Below are 18,298 nucleotides of genomic sequence, written 5' to 3'. Positions count from 1 at the left end.
TCCATCAAACTAAGATGGAATTTTATTAGGAAAAGAAATAGGAGGAAGAAAACAAACACATAAAATACATACATATTAGACAAAGAACAATTACGCTTAACTAGAACAGACTAACCCTGGGTTGAGGTAAGAGAGAAAAGGTTATAAGAGCATAAATTAAATATGATTCAGCGATGAAATAAAATTAGTAAATAAGCTAACATGATCTGGGGATGTGTTTATAGGAGCATGATTTACATGAGCCAGGAAAGTAATTTTTTTCTGCCACTATATTTGGCATTGATCAGGCTTTTATTAGAGCACTGTGTCCTGTTTTGGTCTCTGCATTTGGCTCTAAGGGATATAGACAACATTTTTCAGCTAGAGTCAGCCCACTCAAATGTGTACTAATCGGCCACAATTCCCAGCCCTGTAAATGAAAGCTGGGGACATTCTAAAGGCTCTACAACAACTCTGCTCATTTTCTCTTGCTATAAGCTTTATACAGCCTTCTCAGGCCATAACTTAAGAGTCAGACTCAGGCACAAAGACAGTGCAATGGAACTGGCTCTCACAAACACTGGCAGCTGATATGCAAATATCAGAACCATCGGGCTGGGCCCTAGCAGGTCCCAGTCATGCCCCCACGTGGACACAGCGAAGCACTGGCACTGATACGTAGGAAATTCACAAGCATCCCAGCCTACCCTCCTGTCAGCACAAAACCACAGACCATGCTGAGGGCTACCCCTTCAAAGCCAAACATAAACTGAGGGAAAGAGAAAGGGCTCCAGTGCCTTATTGCCTGTTGCACTACTGCCTGAAGCTGACAGCCCCGAGAATCCCCACAATTCAGCTCTTAGGGAGGACCGTAGTGGTGAAGAATCTGAGGCCATAGTTACCTGGAGCAGCTGGATTCAGACGGGGACCTTTGCTGCCCTTCATACTGCTGCACCAGGGCTCGCACGCTCCAGCACGGATTCTCAATCTCCTCATCCACGCTGCTGTTCCTAAAGGCAGAGGGCACCAGCAGAGGAGAAGGTGTCAGTCCTTCGGGTCAACCCAACAAGTACGGACAGACACCACTTTGGGAGCACTATGGGATAAAAGATGAATAAGGCAGGGGCTTCCCTGGTGGCGCAATGGTTGAGAGTCCGCCTGCCGATGCAGGGGACGCGGGTTCGTGCCCCGGTCTGGGAGGATCCCACGTGCCGCGGAGCGGCTGGGCCCGTGAGCCATGGCCGCTGAGCCTGCGCGTCCGGAGCCTGTGCTCCGCAACGGGAGAGGCCACAACAGTGAGAGGCCCGCGTACCAAAAAAAAAAAAAAAAGATGAATAAGGCAAAGCCCCTGCCTTAAGGACACTTGAAACCTAGTAAGAAAGGTAGATACAAAAAACCAGTAATTTCACCAATCTCTGCAACACCTCAGAGTCATGTTCCCTCTCAGCAGACCCACAACCCACAAAGCGTTTCCTGCCATGACTCTCTAGGACAGCCCGCCCTTTAGGATACACTCCAGAGGGAGACTCAGGGATGAATCGGGGTGTTGCTGCCACGTATATCTCCCAGTGCAGAAAACACGCTGTGCCAAAGGCATATATTTAAAACTCTGGGGACTTCCCTGATTGGTCCAGTGGTTAAGAATCCGCCTTCCGGGGCTTCCCTGGTGGCGCAGTGGTTGAGAGTCCGCCTGCCCATTCAGGGGACACGGGTTCGTGCCCCAGTCCGGGAAGATCCCACATGCCGCAGAGCGGCTGGGCCCGTGAGCCATGGCCGCTGAGCCTGCGCGTCCGGAGCCTGTGCTCCGCAACAGGAGAGGCCACGGCAGTGAGAGGCCCACATACCAAAAAAAGAAGAATCCGCCTTCCAATTCAGGGGACATGGGTTCGATCCCCGGTCAGGGAACTAAGATCACATCACACACGCCGCGAGGCAACTAAGTCCATGCGCTCTAGAGCCTGCATGCCACAACTAGAGAGAAGCCTGCGGGCTGTGACCAAAAGTCCACGCACCGCAACTAAAAGATCCTGCATGCCGCAACTAAGACCAGATGCAGCCAAATAAATAAATAAATGAATATTTTAAAAAATAAAATAAAACAAAACTCTGCACACCAAAGCAAAAAAATTACATATACGATTCCTTTACTTTTTACTAAAGGCAAAATAAACATCTCTAAATGAAAGGGCCTTTTTTCTCTTTTGGAGCGCCCTCTCCAACCTCCACTCCATGCTCTTTTCTGCAATGTGGGCTGTTTAGGTGATATTTCCATTTACTGCACTATTATCATTTAAGGGAAGAAATATCAGAGTGGGTTGAGTTCCCATCCCAGATTTCCATCCTTACCTCTGTCTGTATCGAAAGACATCCCGCCCTGACCGTGACATGTCGTGACACACATCAGCTAGGGCAGCAGCTGCTCCCTGGGCCACAGCAGTGGCACAGTGTGGCTGGTGACTCTGCAGAGGGGCTCTGGCGTCCTGTCCTTGGCTCACTGTCTTGCTGGAGCCCGGTTTGAAATGAGCTGCCAAGGCCAGGACCAGCCTCATGATAGACTTCAGGTTGCCTTCCACGATATCTGAGGATCGGAACAGATCGAGAGGTCCTAAGACAGAGGCAGAGAGCTGAGGACTCATTCAGTTACTACGTATTTGCTAGTGAGCTGGTAAGCGAGGCAATCAAGCTCTCTGTGTTCAACAGGGAGACAGAGTATTTGAAAGCAATTACAATAGAGTACAATAACATATGAGAGGAGAAGTACAGGATTCTTTGGGAGCTCAGAGTAGAAGCATCTTGTCTAGTCTAGAGGGCTCTGGGAAGGATTCCCGGAGGAAGTGAGTTCGAAACTGAGACGTGACTGACCAATAATGGTTTATCAGATGAGGGAAGGGAAGGAAAGGAGTATTCCAAGAAGAAGGAACAGCAGGCATGGAGGTCTAGAGGTGAGACAGCACGACACACCCGAACTGCGCCATCCAGTATGGGAGCCACTAGTCACATGTGGCTATTGAGCACTTGAAAGGTAGCTGTAGGCTGAACTGAAATGTGCTAGTACTAACCTAGCACACACACACAAATAGAATGAAAAATCTCATGAGACTTAGTACAAAAAAATAGAATGTAAAATGTCTCATTAATAGTTTTTTTACATTGATTATATATTGAGCTGATGATATTTTGGATATGTTGGGTTAAGTAAAACATATTATTAAAATTATTTTCAACCATTTCGTTTTCTTTTTTTTTTTTTTAAAACCGGGGCTATTAGACACATTCAAGTCATGTATGAGACTCACATTATATTTCTACGGCACACGCTGTGGAAGAGGAACAGAAAGCAGTTCAGCATAGCCAGAGCTCAGAGTTCAGGGGGAGAGGGTGAAAGATGGAGGAGGATGAACTGGAGGTCAGGTCAGCCAGAGGAAGGACTCTGGATTTTCTCCTAAGGCCCTCAGATGCACAGGAATGGCGTGAGCATATATACTCTTAGAAAGATCATTCTGGCTGCGGTGTGGAGGGCAGAGGGGAGGGGGACATAAATGGATGCAGTGGGACTAATTAGGAAGCTGTTACACTTCTCCAGGTAAAAGACAATGATGTCCTGAACGGCAGTGTTCCCTCAAAATAGCCGACTTTAATGGGCCAGATCCCCAAGCCCACTCTTCATGGGGACCAGATCTGAGATATTAAGGCATTCTAAATTTTGTCCTAGAAAAAGAGAGAAATGCAGGCAGAAAAAAAATATAATAGGTCTGGTTAATATAAGGAAATAGGTAAAATTCTATTCTTTAGTTTCACAGCCTTTTAAATATGCAAGGCTTCCAAAAGGATTGATTGATACCTTCTACAGGCACTCTCAATGGTCAGTATCTGCCCCGCCTGAATGAGCCCGACACAGAGAACACTAGTAACACACGAAAGGAGGGCTCCCTCCTGCCCCCATTCTCATTAGAGCCACAGGCAATCAGGTCCAGAAACTGAAGCTGAAACAGAACCAGATTAAAATCAGTTCTACAGAAACAGAGAGGACCTGGGAGCCTGTGCCTTCTGAGGGCACCTACACCATTTCTTCCCTGCAGCCTGGGCTCAAACTGGATTGAGAGGTGTCCTCTTCCGGCCATGTGGCTCAAAAAGCTCAACAAACATAATCTAATCTTCATTTTTGATAACTTAAACAAGACACTCTAAAATTAATATCACAATTTTATAATTTCTTTTCTGTTAATCTTCCCACACACACTCAAGCAAAACTTTACTCAGTTAAAATGAATAGAGAACTTCTATCTTCACCCGGGTTTCCAAAGCACTTGGATTTTGATAATCACTCTGTCCCAAGAGGATAACTTTCTTTATGGAAAAATGATATGAGGTCGTGGGCCTAATCCTCCTCGAGTCTACTCGGACCCTCAGCCACATAACAGGTAGTTCTTCTGAGGGTGACAATCACCAGGTAAAGATGACTGTACTCACCTACCATGGACAGGATGAAGCACTGACCTTTAGCTGAAGTCTGGTGCATACGAATCTTTTTGGAGGCTACAAACTGTAACACTTTCTCCACATTATTCTTCATCTCCTGTTGGTTACTGGGACTCAGCTGTACACCACTCAGCTTTTCTCCTGCTGTTAGAATAAAGAAAATATATGAAGTTATGGGGAGCAGTACTATCACAGTTTCATAGTAGCCAGACACAGAGAAAGAGAATATTTGATGTAAACACTATGACTATCTATAAATATGCAAGTAAGTTAGGCCTTGGTGTTTGTAATTTGGATGGGGAATAGGAAAGTGAAAGCCTTTTGCAGGCCTTTCACATTTTCAGATTTATTCCCAGGGGCCTGTGAAGTTGCTGTGCGTACATTTTTTCATTCAACAAATATTCATCGAGCACCCACTGTGTGCCAGGCCCTGTTCTAAGCACCAGAGAAACAGCAATGACCAAGACTTCGTCTTTCCTTCCATCATAGAGTTTATATCTGTAGGGATGACAGATGACCAATATAACAAATAAATCTTCAATATAATTTCAGGTAGTGGTAAGTACTATGAGGAAAGACAAAGAAGAGTGATCACGGACTCTCTGATAACACATTTGGGCAGAGGCTTGAATAAAGTAAGAGAGGTTAAGATTTGCGGAGGAAGCGTTCCAGGCTGAGAATCCACAGATCCCAACCCCAAGGTGGGAATGAGCTCAGCTTATCTGAGGAACAGCAACAAGACCATAGGGCTGGAGTGGAGACAGCGAGGAGTGGAGCCCTAGGGTAAGGTGGAGAGGTAAGCAAGGCCAGGCCATGTGGAGCTCTAGGGACCAGAGGAAAAGAGCAAAGACCTTGAATTTTATTCTATGTGAAATGGACAGCCAACAGAGGGTTTGAGGTAAGGGAGTTACATGATCTGATTTACGCTTTTAAAAGTTGACTCTGTGTGGACATAGATTATGTTAAGAGGAAATAGGGAGATTAGTTAGAAAGGAAGTGAAAACAATCAAGCAAGAGATAACGATGGTTTGGGAAGAAGCTGAGAGGTGTGAAGTCAGATACTGGGTACATTTTTTTTTAATTTTTAATTAATTTATTAATTAATTTTTTTAAGTACCAACGTTGGGCTTCCCTGGTGGCGCAGTGGTTGAGAGTCCACCTGCCAATGCAGGGGACACGGGTTCGTGCCCCGGTCCGGGAAGATCCCACATGCCGCGGAGCGGCTGGGCCCGTGAGCCGTGGCCGCTGAGCCTGCGTGTCCGGAGCCTGTGCTCCGCAACGGGAGAGGCCACGGCAGTGAGAGGCCCGCGTACTGCAAAAAAATAATAATAATAAAATAAAATAAAATAAAGAACCAATGTTTATATGGGTGATTACAGGGCATTGAGAGTAAGAAAAGGGACTCAACACAAGGAAGAACAGGAGGTAATGCCAAGTGATAGCAGGTTGAGTCTGCTTCATGACAAACCTCGAAGAGGCACAAAAGCTGTGTCCACTGGCTACTTGGGAGGTCTCCCCAGTGGAAGAAATGGTATCTTGCACCAGTTCAGGGAAGGGAGGGAAGAAGAGGGAATTTATCACCTGGATTTCTCCCATCTCCCATTAGTCAAATGTTACCCCAGGGGCACTAACTCTTCCACATTCCTGGGTTGCTAGTGGCTACTTGAGATACCAGATCCCATGTCCTGTGGGGTCATTCCATGCAAGTCTGGAAATGATGGGAGGAGACAAACTCTGGGTATGCTGCTGGTGAGTGCCAGAGAGAATCTGGTTTTGTACATAAGATGTGTTCATGACAGTCCAACACTGTTTTTCTATTACCAGAAGAGGGAACCTGGCATAATGATCAAAGACCTTTCCCAAGGTCACACAGCTAGTAAGTGGTAAATTCAGGATTCGAACATAGTCTTGGCTCTGGAAACTGTTAAAGACCAAGATAAGGAAGTTGGATTTTATGCAGCAGGCAAAGGAGAGTCGCTAAGGGGATTCAAGCTGGGAATGACGTAAGATAAAGAGCTTTTTATAAAGCTCCCAATCTCTACTTTGCTCCATCTTCCCATGTGACTGAACTTGGCACAAAAGTAGGTGGCCCCAGAGATGTGTGGACATCCAAGACAGTTTTTGAGCTCTGACTACATCCAGAGCTCACATGGGCTTCAACACTGTCTCATAATCTTTCTGTCTTCATCAAAGCCTACCCCTACCAATGAGACTAGCTGGTCAGAGGCAGGCAGGATCTGGGCGGAAAGGTCAAAATGAGGGGAAGAGCAGATTGACCTAAAGACCAGGAGCAGGAGGAGGACCAGCCATTTGTCCATTGTCAGCCGGTGGGTCTGGGGATGTTGGCACTCACATATGAGTCCTTTGGTGTTGCCTGAGATGGTCAGATCTCATGAACTGTCAGCCGCACTGGTCACATTTATGTGGTCGGTAATTGGTGTGTATCCGAGTATGTCTTCCAAGTTCATTAGATCGGAAGAAGGGCCAAGTACAGGCTTCCCACGTGCATTTACAGGGCCTTTCACCTGTGTGTCTGCGTTGGTGACTCACAAGGTGGGAGCCCTTAGGATAAACATTTTCACAGTTCTCACAGTTGCAGCGGTAAGGCCTTGAAGCTGGGGATCTCCTCCTGGGAGCGCTTTCCTGGGCCCTGGAATACTGCTCTGCTCTCCGTGGAGCAGGCAAAGACTACTTAGGTAGGAAGGGGTCGTCTTCCTGGGAGACTGGCTGGCTCACAAAAGAGTCCTGGGATTCCAAAGCCAGCAATAATGGGATCCAGCTGGGGGCATCCCTAAGTTGTGGGGTTTCTAGACTGCAACATCTGAGCCAAAGAGGCGAGCGTTGCCTGGGCCTCAGTGGAAGGCACGGTTGGATACAATAATGTTTTAGGTGTTAAAGGGTCTCTGTTAGAAGTTACGGTTGGGAGGCCAGAATAAGGCATTATTCGCATTCTGATGTGGGACATCATTGGGATTCCACTGGCAGGTGAGACTGGCGGCCCATTGGGAGGCATCCTTAGATTCCCACCAAAGGTCGTGGCCCCTGGAATACTGGGCTCTCCTAAGGGCATTGCTTGGGGCCCCTGGAAAATCAACATTCCTGGCTGGGAAGGAGACATTCTCTGAGTAAATCATCTGGGAAGGAGTGAAAGTCACTTGGGGGCTCACACCGTGGTCAGGCAGCAACATACTGAACTGTGGTCCCATATCACTGGCATTCTGCCTGGGTGCCTCAGCAGAGACCAAGGGGATCCTCTCCAGCTCTGTGCACTGAGGGACGTGTTGAAAATCTGATGGGCCATGCTTCCAAGAGGTGTGCACTCCACTGCTTCCAGGAGATGAAGACACGTCCAAGATGGACATTGACTTCTCAGTCTCCACTGTGAACTAGTGTGGAGCCACATGTCACCGGCTCAGGCCCTTGGCTCTCTGCTCCATCTTAACCCAGGATCGGTTGCACATCGGGACTACACAAGGGTCCAGACCCACACCTGAGCAAAGCTCCTGGGTACATTTTTAATATAAAGCACACAGCACACGTGAAGGACTGGATATGATATATGAGGAAAAGAGAATAATAAAAGACAACTTCTAAATGTTCTGCTTTAACAGCTGGGTGAATGGTACTGTGATGTATTAGATGAAGAATCTCGGAGGATAGAGGGATCAGTGGGGAGATGGAAAAGCTCTGATTATGACACATGAAGAGAGCTGCAATTTTTTTTTGGGGGGGGGGCAACCAGAGATTGAAACCAGGCCCTCATCAGTGAAAGCACCGAGTCCTAACCACTGGACCGCCAGGGAATTCCCGAGAGCTGCATTTTAGACATCCAAGCAGAGATGTTGAACAGGAAGTTGATATTCATGTCTAGAACTCAATGAAAAGCTTAGGGCTAAAGATACAAATTTGAGAAGAGCTCACTTAGGGATAGAGAATATACAAGGACTAAGGTCTAAGCCTCTAAGGAGAACTTCAACATTTAGAGGTCAGGAAGGAGGAGAAAGCCAGCAAAGCAAACAGGAGAGGCCAGTGAGGAAGGAGGAAAACTCGAAACCACAGAGTCCTGGAGACCAAGGGGAGAAGGTGTTTGGAGGAGGAGGGAGTGATCCACTGTGTCAGGTTCTGCTAAGTTGAATACACCGAGGACTGAGGCCTGGCCACTGGATTTGACAAGGCAGAGGTTGTGACCTTGAGGAGAGCAGTTTCGGGGGAGTAGTGGGATCGAAAGCCCAGTGAGGGGGTTTCCCTGGTGGCGCAGTGGTTGAGAGTCCACCTGCCGATGCAGGGGACACGAGTTCGTGCCCCAGTCCGGGAGGATCCCACATGCCGCGGAGCGGCTGGGCCCGTGAGCCATGGCCGCTGAGCCTGCGCGTCCGGAGCCTGTGCTCTGCAACGGGAGAGGCCACAACAGTGAGAGGCCCACGTACCACACACACACACAAAAAGCCCAGTGAAGGCTGGCTAAAGAAAGAATGGGAAATAAGGCAGTGAATTCTGTGAATTTTTCTATATAGCCAAGTCACAACAGAACGCAGCATTTAAGAATCTGGGTTTGGGGAAAACAAGAATACATATTCATATTGCTTGTATTTGCATAGAATATCTCTGGGAAAAAAAAGCAAGAAACTGCTAACACTGGTTGCCTCCAGAAGGAGCAGGTAGCTGGCAGGGGGACAGAGGTGGAAAAATGACTTTCGACTTTATATCCTCTTGTGTTGTCTGAATTTTCTGACTGATTATATTTCCAGTATAATCTATTCAAATGAATGAAAACTTAAGTGTTTAAAATGAGGTTTGGAATTAAAGCAGATCTAGGTTTGTATCTCTGCTTTGCCACTTACAGTTATGTGACGTTGTAAAGTTGCTTAACCTTTCTAAATCCTATAAAATGGGTGAACTAGTACTTACATCATATCCGTATCATAAATCCATCAAAGTAGCATGCTTAGCACGATGCTTGAGATATATATATATAAAGTCCTCAATGAATTTACTTATTTTTATAAATTCTCTTTAAGTTTGTTTCCTGAAAATGGGGCTATTATGTTTCTCAAAGGTTGATGATCAAATGAAATTAAATGAGATAGTGTTTAATAAATAGCAGCTGCTATTACTATTACCATGGTTGTTATCACTATAGGTGAATGCTCTAATGAATCCATGAGCTGTCTGAATGAGGTATTCATGGACAAGGTAAGCTGACTTACATGACAATGAACGTTTGAGTACCTACTATGTGTCTGGCACTTGGTTAGGGGTTGTAGAAACAGAAAAAAAAAATTAGACTGTACCTGCTCTTAAAGAGCTCAGTCTATACAGGAGAAATAGATAGTAAATAATTACCTTTTGGTGAGAGAAATAATAACAGAGCTACAGACAAATGCTATGGAAATAAGGTTATGATACCATCTAATAAGAATGACCAGCAACAACTCCGGGGCTTCAAGAAAACAAGGTCTCTTGGGAAGCGTCACAGTAGTGAATACTGCAGAGGGGTTCTTTTGCTGCTAACATACCTTCTTTTTGCCTGGCTACCACTTCCTTTTCCAGCCTCAGTCTAGACATCATGTCTTCTGGCAAGCCATCCCTCAACCCCTAAGACTGGGTTGGGTGTCCCCCATGTGCTCCTATCTGTACTTGCCCCATCAGAATACTAAGTACATTAATGGAAGTGACTTCACCTTCCAGTCTTTCCAAATAGATTGGGAGGCTCTTGAGAGCCTAGACTGTACTCAACATCATATTCCCAAAGCTTAACACGGCACCTGGAACACAGTGTTTATTGACAATAAATAAATAAAGTAACCTTGGGCGAGTATCTTAAGTCTTCTCTACTTCCATTTCCATTTATTTTATTCATTTATTTAAAAAAAATTTTTTGGTCACAGTATGCAGGATCTTAGTTCCCCGACCAGGGATCGAACCTGTGCCTCGTGCAATGGAAGTGCAGACTCTTAACCACTGGACCACCAGGGAAGTCCCATTTCCATTTATTTTAAAGAAGAAGCAATCTGCTCTGAAGAGCATATGGAGGATAAAAGAGGCCATGTTCTGGTTTACGCTAGCCTTGGGAGTCCAGGGCCAACTGACCTACAATCTCGATGAGATACGCCAGGATCACCCCATCCCGGAGATCCTGTCGCAGGTCCTGCACAGGCTTCACTGTTGGCCTCTTCTTCAGCTGTGCGTTCACCCAGGCCACATATGCCTGCAGCTGTTGCTGGAAAATGAAAGGTGGAAATAAGGGAAAAGTTGCATATTACTCTTATCCTCTACCCTGAACCCTCTAAGGCAGCATTTGCGATTGGGCAATCTATATCCAGAGTGAGGAGGAGAAGGTTTTTAAGGAAAGAAAGAAAGATGGTCAGACACGGAGTATGTTCTAAAATACTCTAGTTTTATGCTAGTCTCCAGGGATAAGCTAACCTCTGGCTTGGGTGGCAGTGGGGACACAGGTACGCAGATGAGTGTTTCAGTGACTATGACTCCTGCTTTCCTTGAGTTTTGCTCTGTTGACCAGGGATAAAGGCTGGGCCAGAACCACAGCCAGTTTTCAAGTGTAACCACTGCTGCCAGCAACCCATTATGCTTCTCAGGAACAATCACTCATGTCCTGTATGCACAATGAACTGTGACACTCCTAAGAATTGATCTTGGGGAACCAGGAATCAACAGAAACCAAGCTCAGAAATGCCTCTCCCATAGCTGCTTTCTTTACAATGAGACTTCACTGAACCCAGTTCAAGGTTTATTCTCCTAAGCCTATAATCCTGGGATTGCTACGGAGTTCGTTTTAATCCATGCTTTATATTGTCAAAGAGGATCTAGTTACCTGAAACCTGCACAAAGAAAGAAAAAGAAAGGCTATGACGAGCAGTGTTCCTGAAGACTGGGGTTGTGGATGGAGGGAGCTTTCATTTATTTTCAGACAACGCTATGGCCCAGTATCATCAGAAACCCGTCAGACTCAGATTGGACACATAACTCATCCCAACACTTAGACAACCTTACATATTCCATTTTAAACACAGCTTGCATTCAGGTGTTTATTCTGATTATCTGGTCTGAAGATGGGCACTAAATATCAAAATAGCACATGGACAATGTCTTAGTACAGGCAACAGTTCCGTCTGATTTCTGTAGAAGCCCAAGACCCTGAACCTAAAAATTAAGTTCAAAGGCTAACAGTATTAAACTATAATTTGGTTAAAGTACAGTTGATTTCTAAGCCCCAAGTACTTCCTTAATGAAATGATGTTGGAAATTACCCACTGGCTGCCTCCTGGGCTTAAGTGAAATCTTCACTATTTTCTTTCTCTATGTCGGTTTGTGGGAATAAATAAAGTCCTTTGGAAGGTAGTGCTAAGGCAATAATCTATCAGCTACGGACAAACTGTAGGAAGTGCAATGATCAGCAGGAGGTAGGGGGAGGAATCTGCTATTTACTGAGTACCTTCCATGAACTAAACACTATTTTTGATGTTTTATATATGTTTTTTAAAATAAATTTACCTATTTATTTATTCTATTTTTGACTGCGTTCAGTCTGCGTTGCTGCACGTGGGCTTTCTCTAGTTGCGGTGCTCTCCTGTTGCAGAGCACGGGCTCTAGGCGCTCGGGCTTCAGTAGTTGCAGCACGCGGGCTCAGGAGTCATGGCTCGCGGGCTCTAGAGCACAGGCTCAGTAGTTGTGGCGCACGGGCTTAGCTGTTCCGTGGCATGTGGGATCTTCCCAGACCAGGGCTTGAACCCGTGTCCCCTGCATTGGCAAGTGGATTCTTAACCACTGCGCCACCAGGGAAGCCCCTATATATGTTTTAATGAGTTAATAATGTACCTGGAACACAGCCTGCCACACAGTTGATGCTTACTAAATGGTCAATATTATTTTCATTATCGTTATCTAATGCAGTTCTCACAAAAGCACTGAAGGGTCGGTATCATCTCCATTCTATGGATGAGGTTCAGAGAAATTATGCAACTTCTCTAATGTCCCCATAGCTAGGACCTGGCAGACCTGGTAAGGAAACCCAGTAAAGGTGGTCCAAGCATTTACCAAGGGCCTCTTGCTATTCAACTCACTCTGCAGAATAGAGGTGGCTGCACCTTCTGCCTTAACATGGGCCAGACTCCTGTCCAGGTCTGCTCCCACTGTACAGCCAAAACACTGTGTGAGGCAGGCCAGGCAAAGGGCACTTCCATAGCAAACCGCTCTGCTCCGGGCCAGAAAGGCATTATGGGTAACAGCTGGGTCCGATTACCAGGCTTATGTACAACACTCTGTATCAAATCTCACCCCTGACCCACCCTCCACACATTCTTGCTTAAGATCGTTCACTGGCTTCTCATTATCCTCAAGATAAAACCCAATCTCCTCAGCTGCATTTAAGTTTGTCATGTGCTGGCCTTTACCTCTTCTCCAGCTTCACTCACTCCCTTCCCCCACTTTTGCCCCCCATGTTTCAGTTCATCCAAACCATGTGCAGTGCCCCCAATGCGCCATGTTTTCCAGCCACACTACCTCCCCCTGCTTGCCATCTCCTCTTAAATCTCAGCTCAAGCATCACCTTTTCCAGGAAGCCTTCCCTGACCCTCCCACACACCTCAGACTCCGATCTCCTTGAGGACGTCCTGTGTCAAGCAATCAGTTCAACAAGTTGAGTGCAGGCACTGTTCTGCTATGGGGCTACAAAGAGCATTATACCTTCAAGAAGTTTGCAGGAAAAAAACAAGAAGAGAGGGAGAGGAAGAGAAGCTTGCAGGCTGGTAGAGACAAGCACTATGACAGGGGTAGACAAGGTGCTAAGAGAGTATTAGCCCAACCTGAAGCCCGTGCTCAGCGGTGGAGGGGTTCCTGAAGGAGGAGAGGAGGCAGAGAGGACAGTGAGCTCAAAAGCAGCTCAGGTCTGAACTACGCTCTATGCAGGAAGTTGTAAGAGTTCAAGATTGTTGGACTCGGAGTAACAGGTGCTCAACAAATACCTGTTTGAATCAGTGAATCATTTGTCACATTTCATCAGGCCAAGGCTTAAAATGATTGTAAAGGTTAATTAGGCAAGGGCAGACAAGAACAAGTATTTTTCATCAGGCCAAGATGATTTTACTTGAGTAACCATAGCCTTCTTTAGGCCAATGAATAAAAGTAAGTTGTCTCTGATGAAAAACTACTTTGAGTTTCCACACAGTAATGTTCATGCCCATTAATCACAGCTCTGGTCTTCTGATAAAGAGGATTCTACAGCATAATAATTGTCACCACTTTTCTGAACACCCACACTGTGTCAAGAGCTATGCTAGGTCCTTAAACACATTTTCTCTAATGCTAATCTGCCAGAGATATTTTACTGTATCTATTTTGCTAACGGGAAACTGAGGCTCAAAAAAGGTGAAATAAATTGTTCAAGGCCACCCAGACTGTAAACCATATGAAATTCACCCTGACTCCCAAGCCAGTGCTCCTTCCACTCTACACTCTACCACACTGCCACCTAAATTAACGTGTCCCGGAGGTTTAAATGACCTCACCAAAACTCTTAGAATGGAAGTCACTTCTTCCACCACATCCAATGTTTGAGTCTCTTGTGTAATAATCTACAGTAAGTAGCTGTCTACTAATCAAAGTGTGTTCCCCAGAGCAGCAGCATCAGTATCACCCAGGAGCCTGTTAGAAATGCACTCCCATAAAACATTGTAAATCAACTATACTTCAAAACAACTATACTTCAAATAGAACAGAATAAACTAAAATAAAATAAGGGCTTCCCTGGTGGCACAGTGGTTAAGAATCCGCCTGCCAATGCAGGGGACACGGGTTCGAGCCCTGGTCCAGAAAGATTCCCACATGCCGTGGAGCAACTAAGCCAGTGAGCCACAACTACTGAGCCCACGTGCCACAACTACTGAAGCCCGCATGCCCAGAGTCCGTGCTCCTCAGCAAGAGAAGCCACCACAATGAGAAGCCTGTGCACCGCAATGAAGAGCAGCCCCTGTTCACTGCAAGTAGAGAAAGCCCACGCGCGGCAACGAAGTCCCAATACTGCCAAAAATAAATTAAAATATAAAAAAATAAATAAATAAAATGGAGGGCTTCCCTGGTGGCACAGTGGTTAAGAATCCGCCTGCCAATGCAGGGGACACGGGTTCGATCCCTTGTCCGGGAAGATCCCACAGGCGGAGCAACCAAGCCCATGTGCCACAACTACTGAGCCTGTGCTCTAAAGCCCACATGCCACAGCTTCTGAAGCCTGCGTGCCTAGAGCCCGTGCTCCACCACAAGAGAAGCCACGACAATGAGAAACCCACGCACTGCAATGAAGAGTAGCCCCCGCTCGCCACAACTAAAGACTGCGTGCAGCAAAGAAGACCCAACGCAGCCAATAAATAAATTAATAAATAAATAAGTTAATTAATTTTAAAAAGGACCCTTGAACTGGGGACCCTTGAATTGGGTCCCCAATTTCTAATAAATAAATAAATAAATAAAATGGAAATGCAGACTCTCAAAACAGTGCCCCAGCCCTAATGAATTAGAACCTGTATTTTTTTTATAGTTAATGCAAACTTTATTTACAAAAGACTCTTAAATTAGTTGTATCATGCCATGCATTCATACAGAATACAGTGACCCTTCAGGGCTACAAGGAGAAGAGCTCACAAACTCAGAGGAAAACTAGTAAAGCATTTCTAATAGTTAAAAGCTAGGAAAGATTAGGACAACTTTACAAATGAGCAATTAAAAATAAAAGAAAAACGGTATGGAAACTAGTCTGAGCTGAGAGAAGGGCAGCTGTTTACAGGTCTGTACATTAAACTAAGACACAGACAGTCTTCTAGAGAGATAGGATGCTAGCGGAGAGAAGCGGAGGATGTGCAAAGACTTGTGCCACCACGACTCCTCCCGCAGGTCCACGGTATGATACATACCACCAGTTTGTGTACACTAGGCCTGCCAAGGCCACTTTAACTATGAGGACTCCTAGTTTAGTAAACTAAAGCTGCAGGGTGCCAGGGGAGTGGGGCAGCTTCATTTGTGACTGCTCTTTATTCTCTCCAGTCTTTTTTTCAAGTCATCAATAGAACCTGTATTTTTAAGAGTCCCCTCATCTTGTATTTTCTCTGCCCCAGCTCTGCAATCGGCTATTTCTCAAAAGAAAACAATTCTGGCTCCTTTTACTGGAGAGCAGTTTTTAGAATCCAAACTTTGGGCGTGAGGTGTACTCATTCTACTTGGGTGACATTCTGGGCCCCCTCGGTAGTAGAGTAGGAAATATGTGTATGTATACACACATACACACATATCTGTATCTACTTATCTTGACAGACAGATGGAGAGGCAGACCATGAATTATCCTGATCCCGCCTCCAGCCCAACACCACAGGGTTCATCTCTCTTTTCCCTTTTCCTTATATGTAACTCCTTTCTCCCACAGTGAGAAATCTGACTCTATTCGCAATTTATTTACCAACATTTCCGCAGTCCTAGAAAACACATCAAATAGTTTGACTTGCTAATCCATACCTTGTGAAAAACAAATTTACTAACCAGAATGTAATATTTGTATATAGTTCTTTTTGTCTTTGGCCTTACAGTGTACACTCAAAATACTGATTCCAAAGTGACTTAGGTTAGTTCTTTTCTTTCCACCACCTTCAGTGTGGTTATGTTACTAACTGCAATATGATTAGGTATATTTCTTAAAATTTACAGTCCATTTTGGGTTCTCCTCACGTTTTGGTGGATTTTAATTATTTATTTTTGGAGTAGGAGAAAGATTACCATGATTCTAAAAGTCAGAGCTATATAAAAACATATGTTCAGAAGTATTACTCCTCCATCATTCTTTCTACTCCATTCCCTTTTCTCCATTCTTTCCACCCCATTCCTATCCTCCCCGGTAGGTAACCAATCGGATTCGTCCTATGTTATCTGGAAAAAAAAAAGAGACATATATTTTCTTATTTCCCTTTCCTTCTTATGTGAAAAACAGCATTGTATTGATATTCTTTTTATACCTGCACTTTTCACTTCACTTCAATTAATATTCACTTAATATATTCTGGAAATCACCCCATAATGGTCTAGAGGTCTTCCTTATTTTACAGCTACATAGTACTCCATTATGTGGCTATACCATAATTTATTCAACCACTCTTCTACATATGGGCATTCACATTTTTTCCAATGTTTTGCAATTAGAAACGCTGCAGCAATGAGTAACCTTATGCATGCGTATTTTCATGTTGATGGAGGTCTACCTTCAGGGTGGATTCAAAGAAGATTGCTAGGTAAAAAGGCACATTAAGTAGATAGCTTTATTATATACTGCCAAAATCCCTGCCAAAAGCGTTGTATCCATTTGCATTCCCAACGGCAATGCATGAGAGTGCATTTTCCCACAGCCTCACCAACAGAACATGTCATACTTTAAAATTTTTGCCCATGTGATAGATAGGTGAGAAATTGTATCTCAATGCTGTTTTAATCTTCATTTCTTTAGTTATGAGTTTGAACCTCCTTTGGTAGGTTTAAGAATTCATTTTATATTCTTATCTTTTATATCTTTTTTATATCTACATGAATTGTCTGTTCACATCTCTTTTCCATTTTTCTATCAAAGTTTTTGGTCCTTTGTGCCTCCATTTTTAAGAGTTCTTTATATATTAGGAATGTTACCCTTTTGTCTGTGACATATGTTGCAGAGATTTCCCAGCTTGTCAGTCATCTTTTGACTTGGTTTATGGTAGTTTTATGGCCATGAAAAGGTTTTCATTTTTATATAATCAAATTTACGGATATTTTATTTTACTGCCTCTGAATTTTGAGCCATGGTCAGAAAGCCTTTCCCTACACTGAGGTGAAAGAAGAATTCACCTCTGCTTTTTTCTAGTTCTCATATGGTTTCAAAATTGTTTACATTTAGATCCCTGATCCATTTGGAATTTATTCTTGTGTATGATATGAGATATAGATACAATTTATCTTTTTTCAAATGGCTACCCAGTTGTTCCAGCACCATTTACTAAAAAGTCACTCTTTACCCCAGAGATTTGAGATGCCACCTTTATCATCTACTACATTTCCATAGTTTGGTTCTATTTCTGGACTTTGTATTCTATATCACTTGTATATTTGTTTATTCATGCACCAGTACCAAAGTGTTTTATTTGTAGAGGCTTTATAGTATATTTTACTATCTGGTACAACTAGTCCCTCCCCCTTGAAATTTTTCTTTTTAATGTTTTCTTGCCTATTCTTGCAAATTTATTTCCCCATACGAACTTCCGTAAAGCCTGTCAGAATTTTTATTGGGATTAATTATACTAAATTTATAAATTGACATAGGCAGAACTATTACATTTATGATGTTGAATCACCCTATTCAAGAATAGGGGGTGTCTTTCCATTTGTTCAAATGTGTCTTTCAGGAGTGTCTTAAAGTTTTCCTCTTGTAGGTTTTATACATTTCCTGTTAAGTTCACTTCTAAGTATTCAATTCTTCTTTATTGTGATTATAAATGTGGTTTTCTCTACCATTACTTTCTGTAATTGGTTACTCTTTGTGTATGTGAAAGCTGTAGGTTAATTTTATATCCTGTTACCTTATCTTCTATTGTTTGAGTTTTATCAATAATTCTCAATGATTTCCAGGATTACTGTCATATCATCTACAAAAAGAAACAGTTTTACTTCTTTACTAAGCCTGTGCCTCTAATCAATTTCTAAATACCCCTGGTACAATGTTGACCAGTAGTGGAGATAGTGGGCATCCTTCCCTGTTTCTGGACTTAGAGAAAATACTTGTAGTGTTTCCCAATGTGGTACACAAGCTTCTCATTGTGGT

The 18,298-nt window shown here is 44.2% G+C and overlaps 1 protein-coding gene and 1 pseudogene across 6 annotated transcripts in view; both read right to left on the bottom strand.

Annotated features, from left to right (window-relative positions):
- Nucleotides 1-18,298, bottom strand: part of DIXDC1 (DIX domain containing 1) — a 71,204-nt gene that overhangs the window by 29,667 nt on the left and 23,239 nt on the right. For 5 of the 6 annotated variants that reach the window (XM_067038932.1, XM_067038929.1, XM_067038930.1 and 2 more), the window contains 4 exons: nucleotides 10,549-10,678; nucleotides 4,477-4,602; nucleotides 2,326-2,557; nucleotides 882-989 (listed from right to left, as the gene is read on the bottom strand). In XM_067038932.1, coding sequence (XP_066895033.1) covers nucleotides 882-989; nucleotides 2,326-2,557; nucleotides 4,477-4,552 — 416 coding nt within the window. In that variant the 5' untranslated portion in view covers nucleotides 4,553-4,602; nucleotides 10,549-10,678. The remainder of the gene's footprint in view (nucleotides 1-881; nucleotides 990-2,325; nucleotides 2,558-4,476; nucleotides 4,603-10,548; nucleotides 10,679-18,298) is intronic. The other variant, XM_067038933.1, reaches the window with a different exon arrangement.
- Nucleotides 6,859-7,820, bottom strand: LOC131759914 (Krueppel-like factor 17; annotated as a pseudogene).

This window comes from Kogia breviceps, chromosome 7 (assembly GCF_026419965.1).
Source record: "Kogia breviceps isolate mKogBre1 chromosome 7, mKogBre1 haplotype 1, whole genome shotgun sequence".
Taxonomy (NCBI): domain Eukaryota; kingdom Metazoa; phylum Chordata; class Mammalia; order Artiodactyla; family Physeteridae; genus Kogia; species Kogia breviceps.
This window is presented reverse-complemented; position numbering and strand designations above follow the sequence as displayed.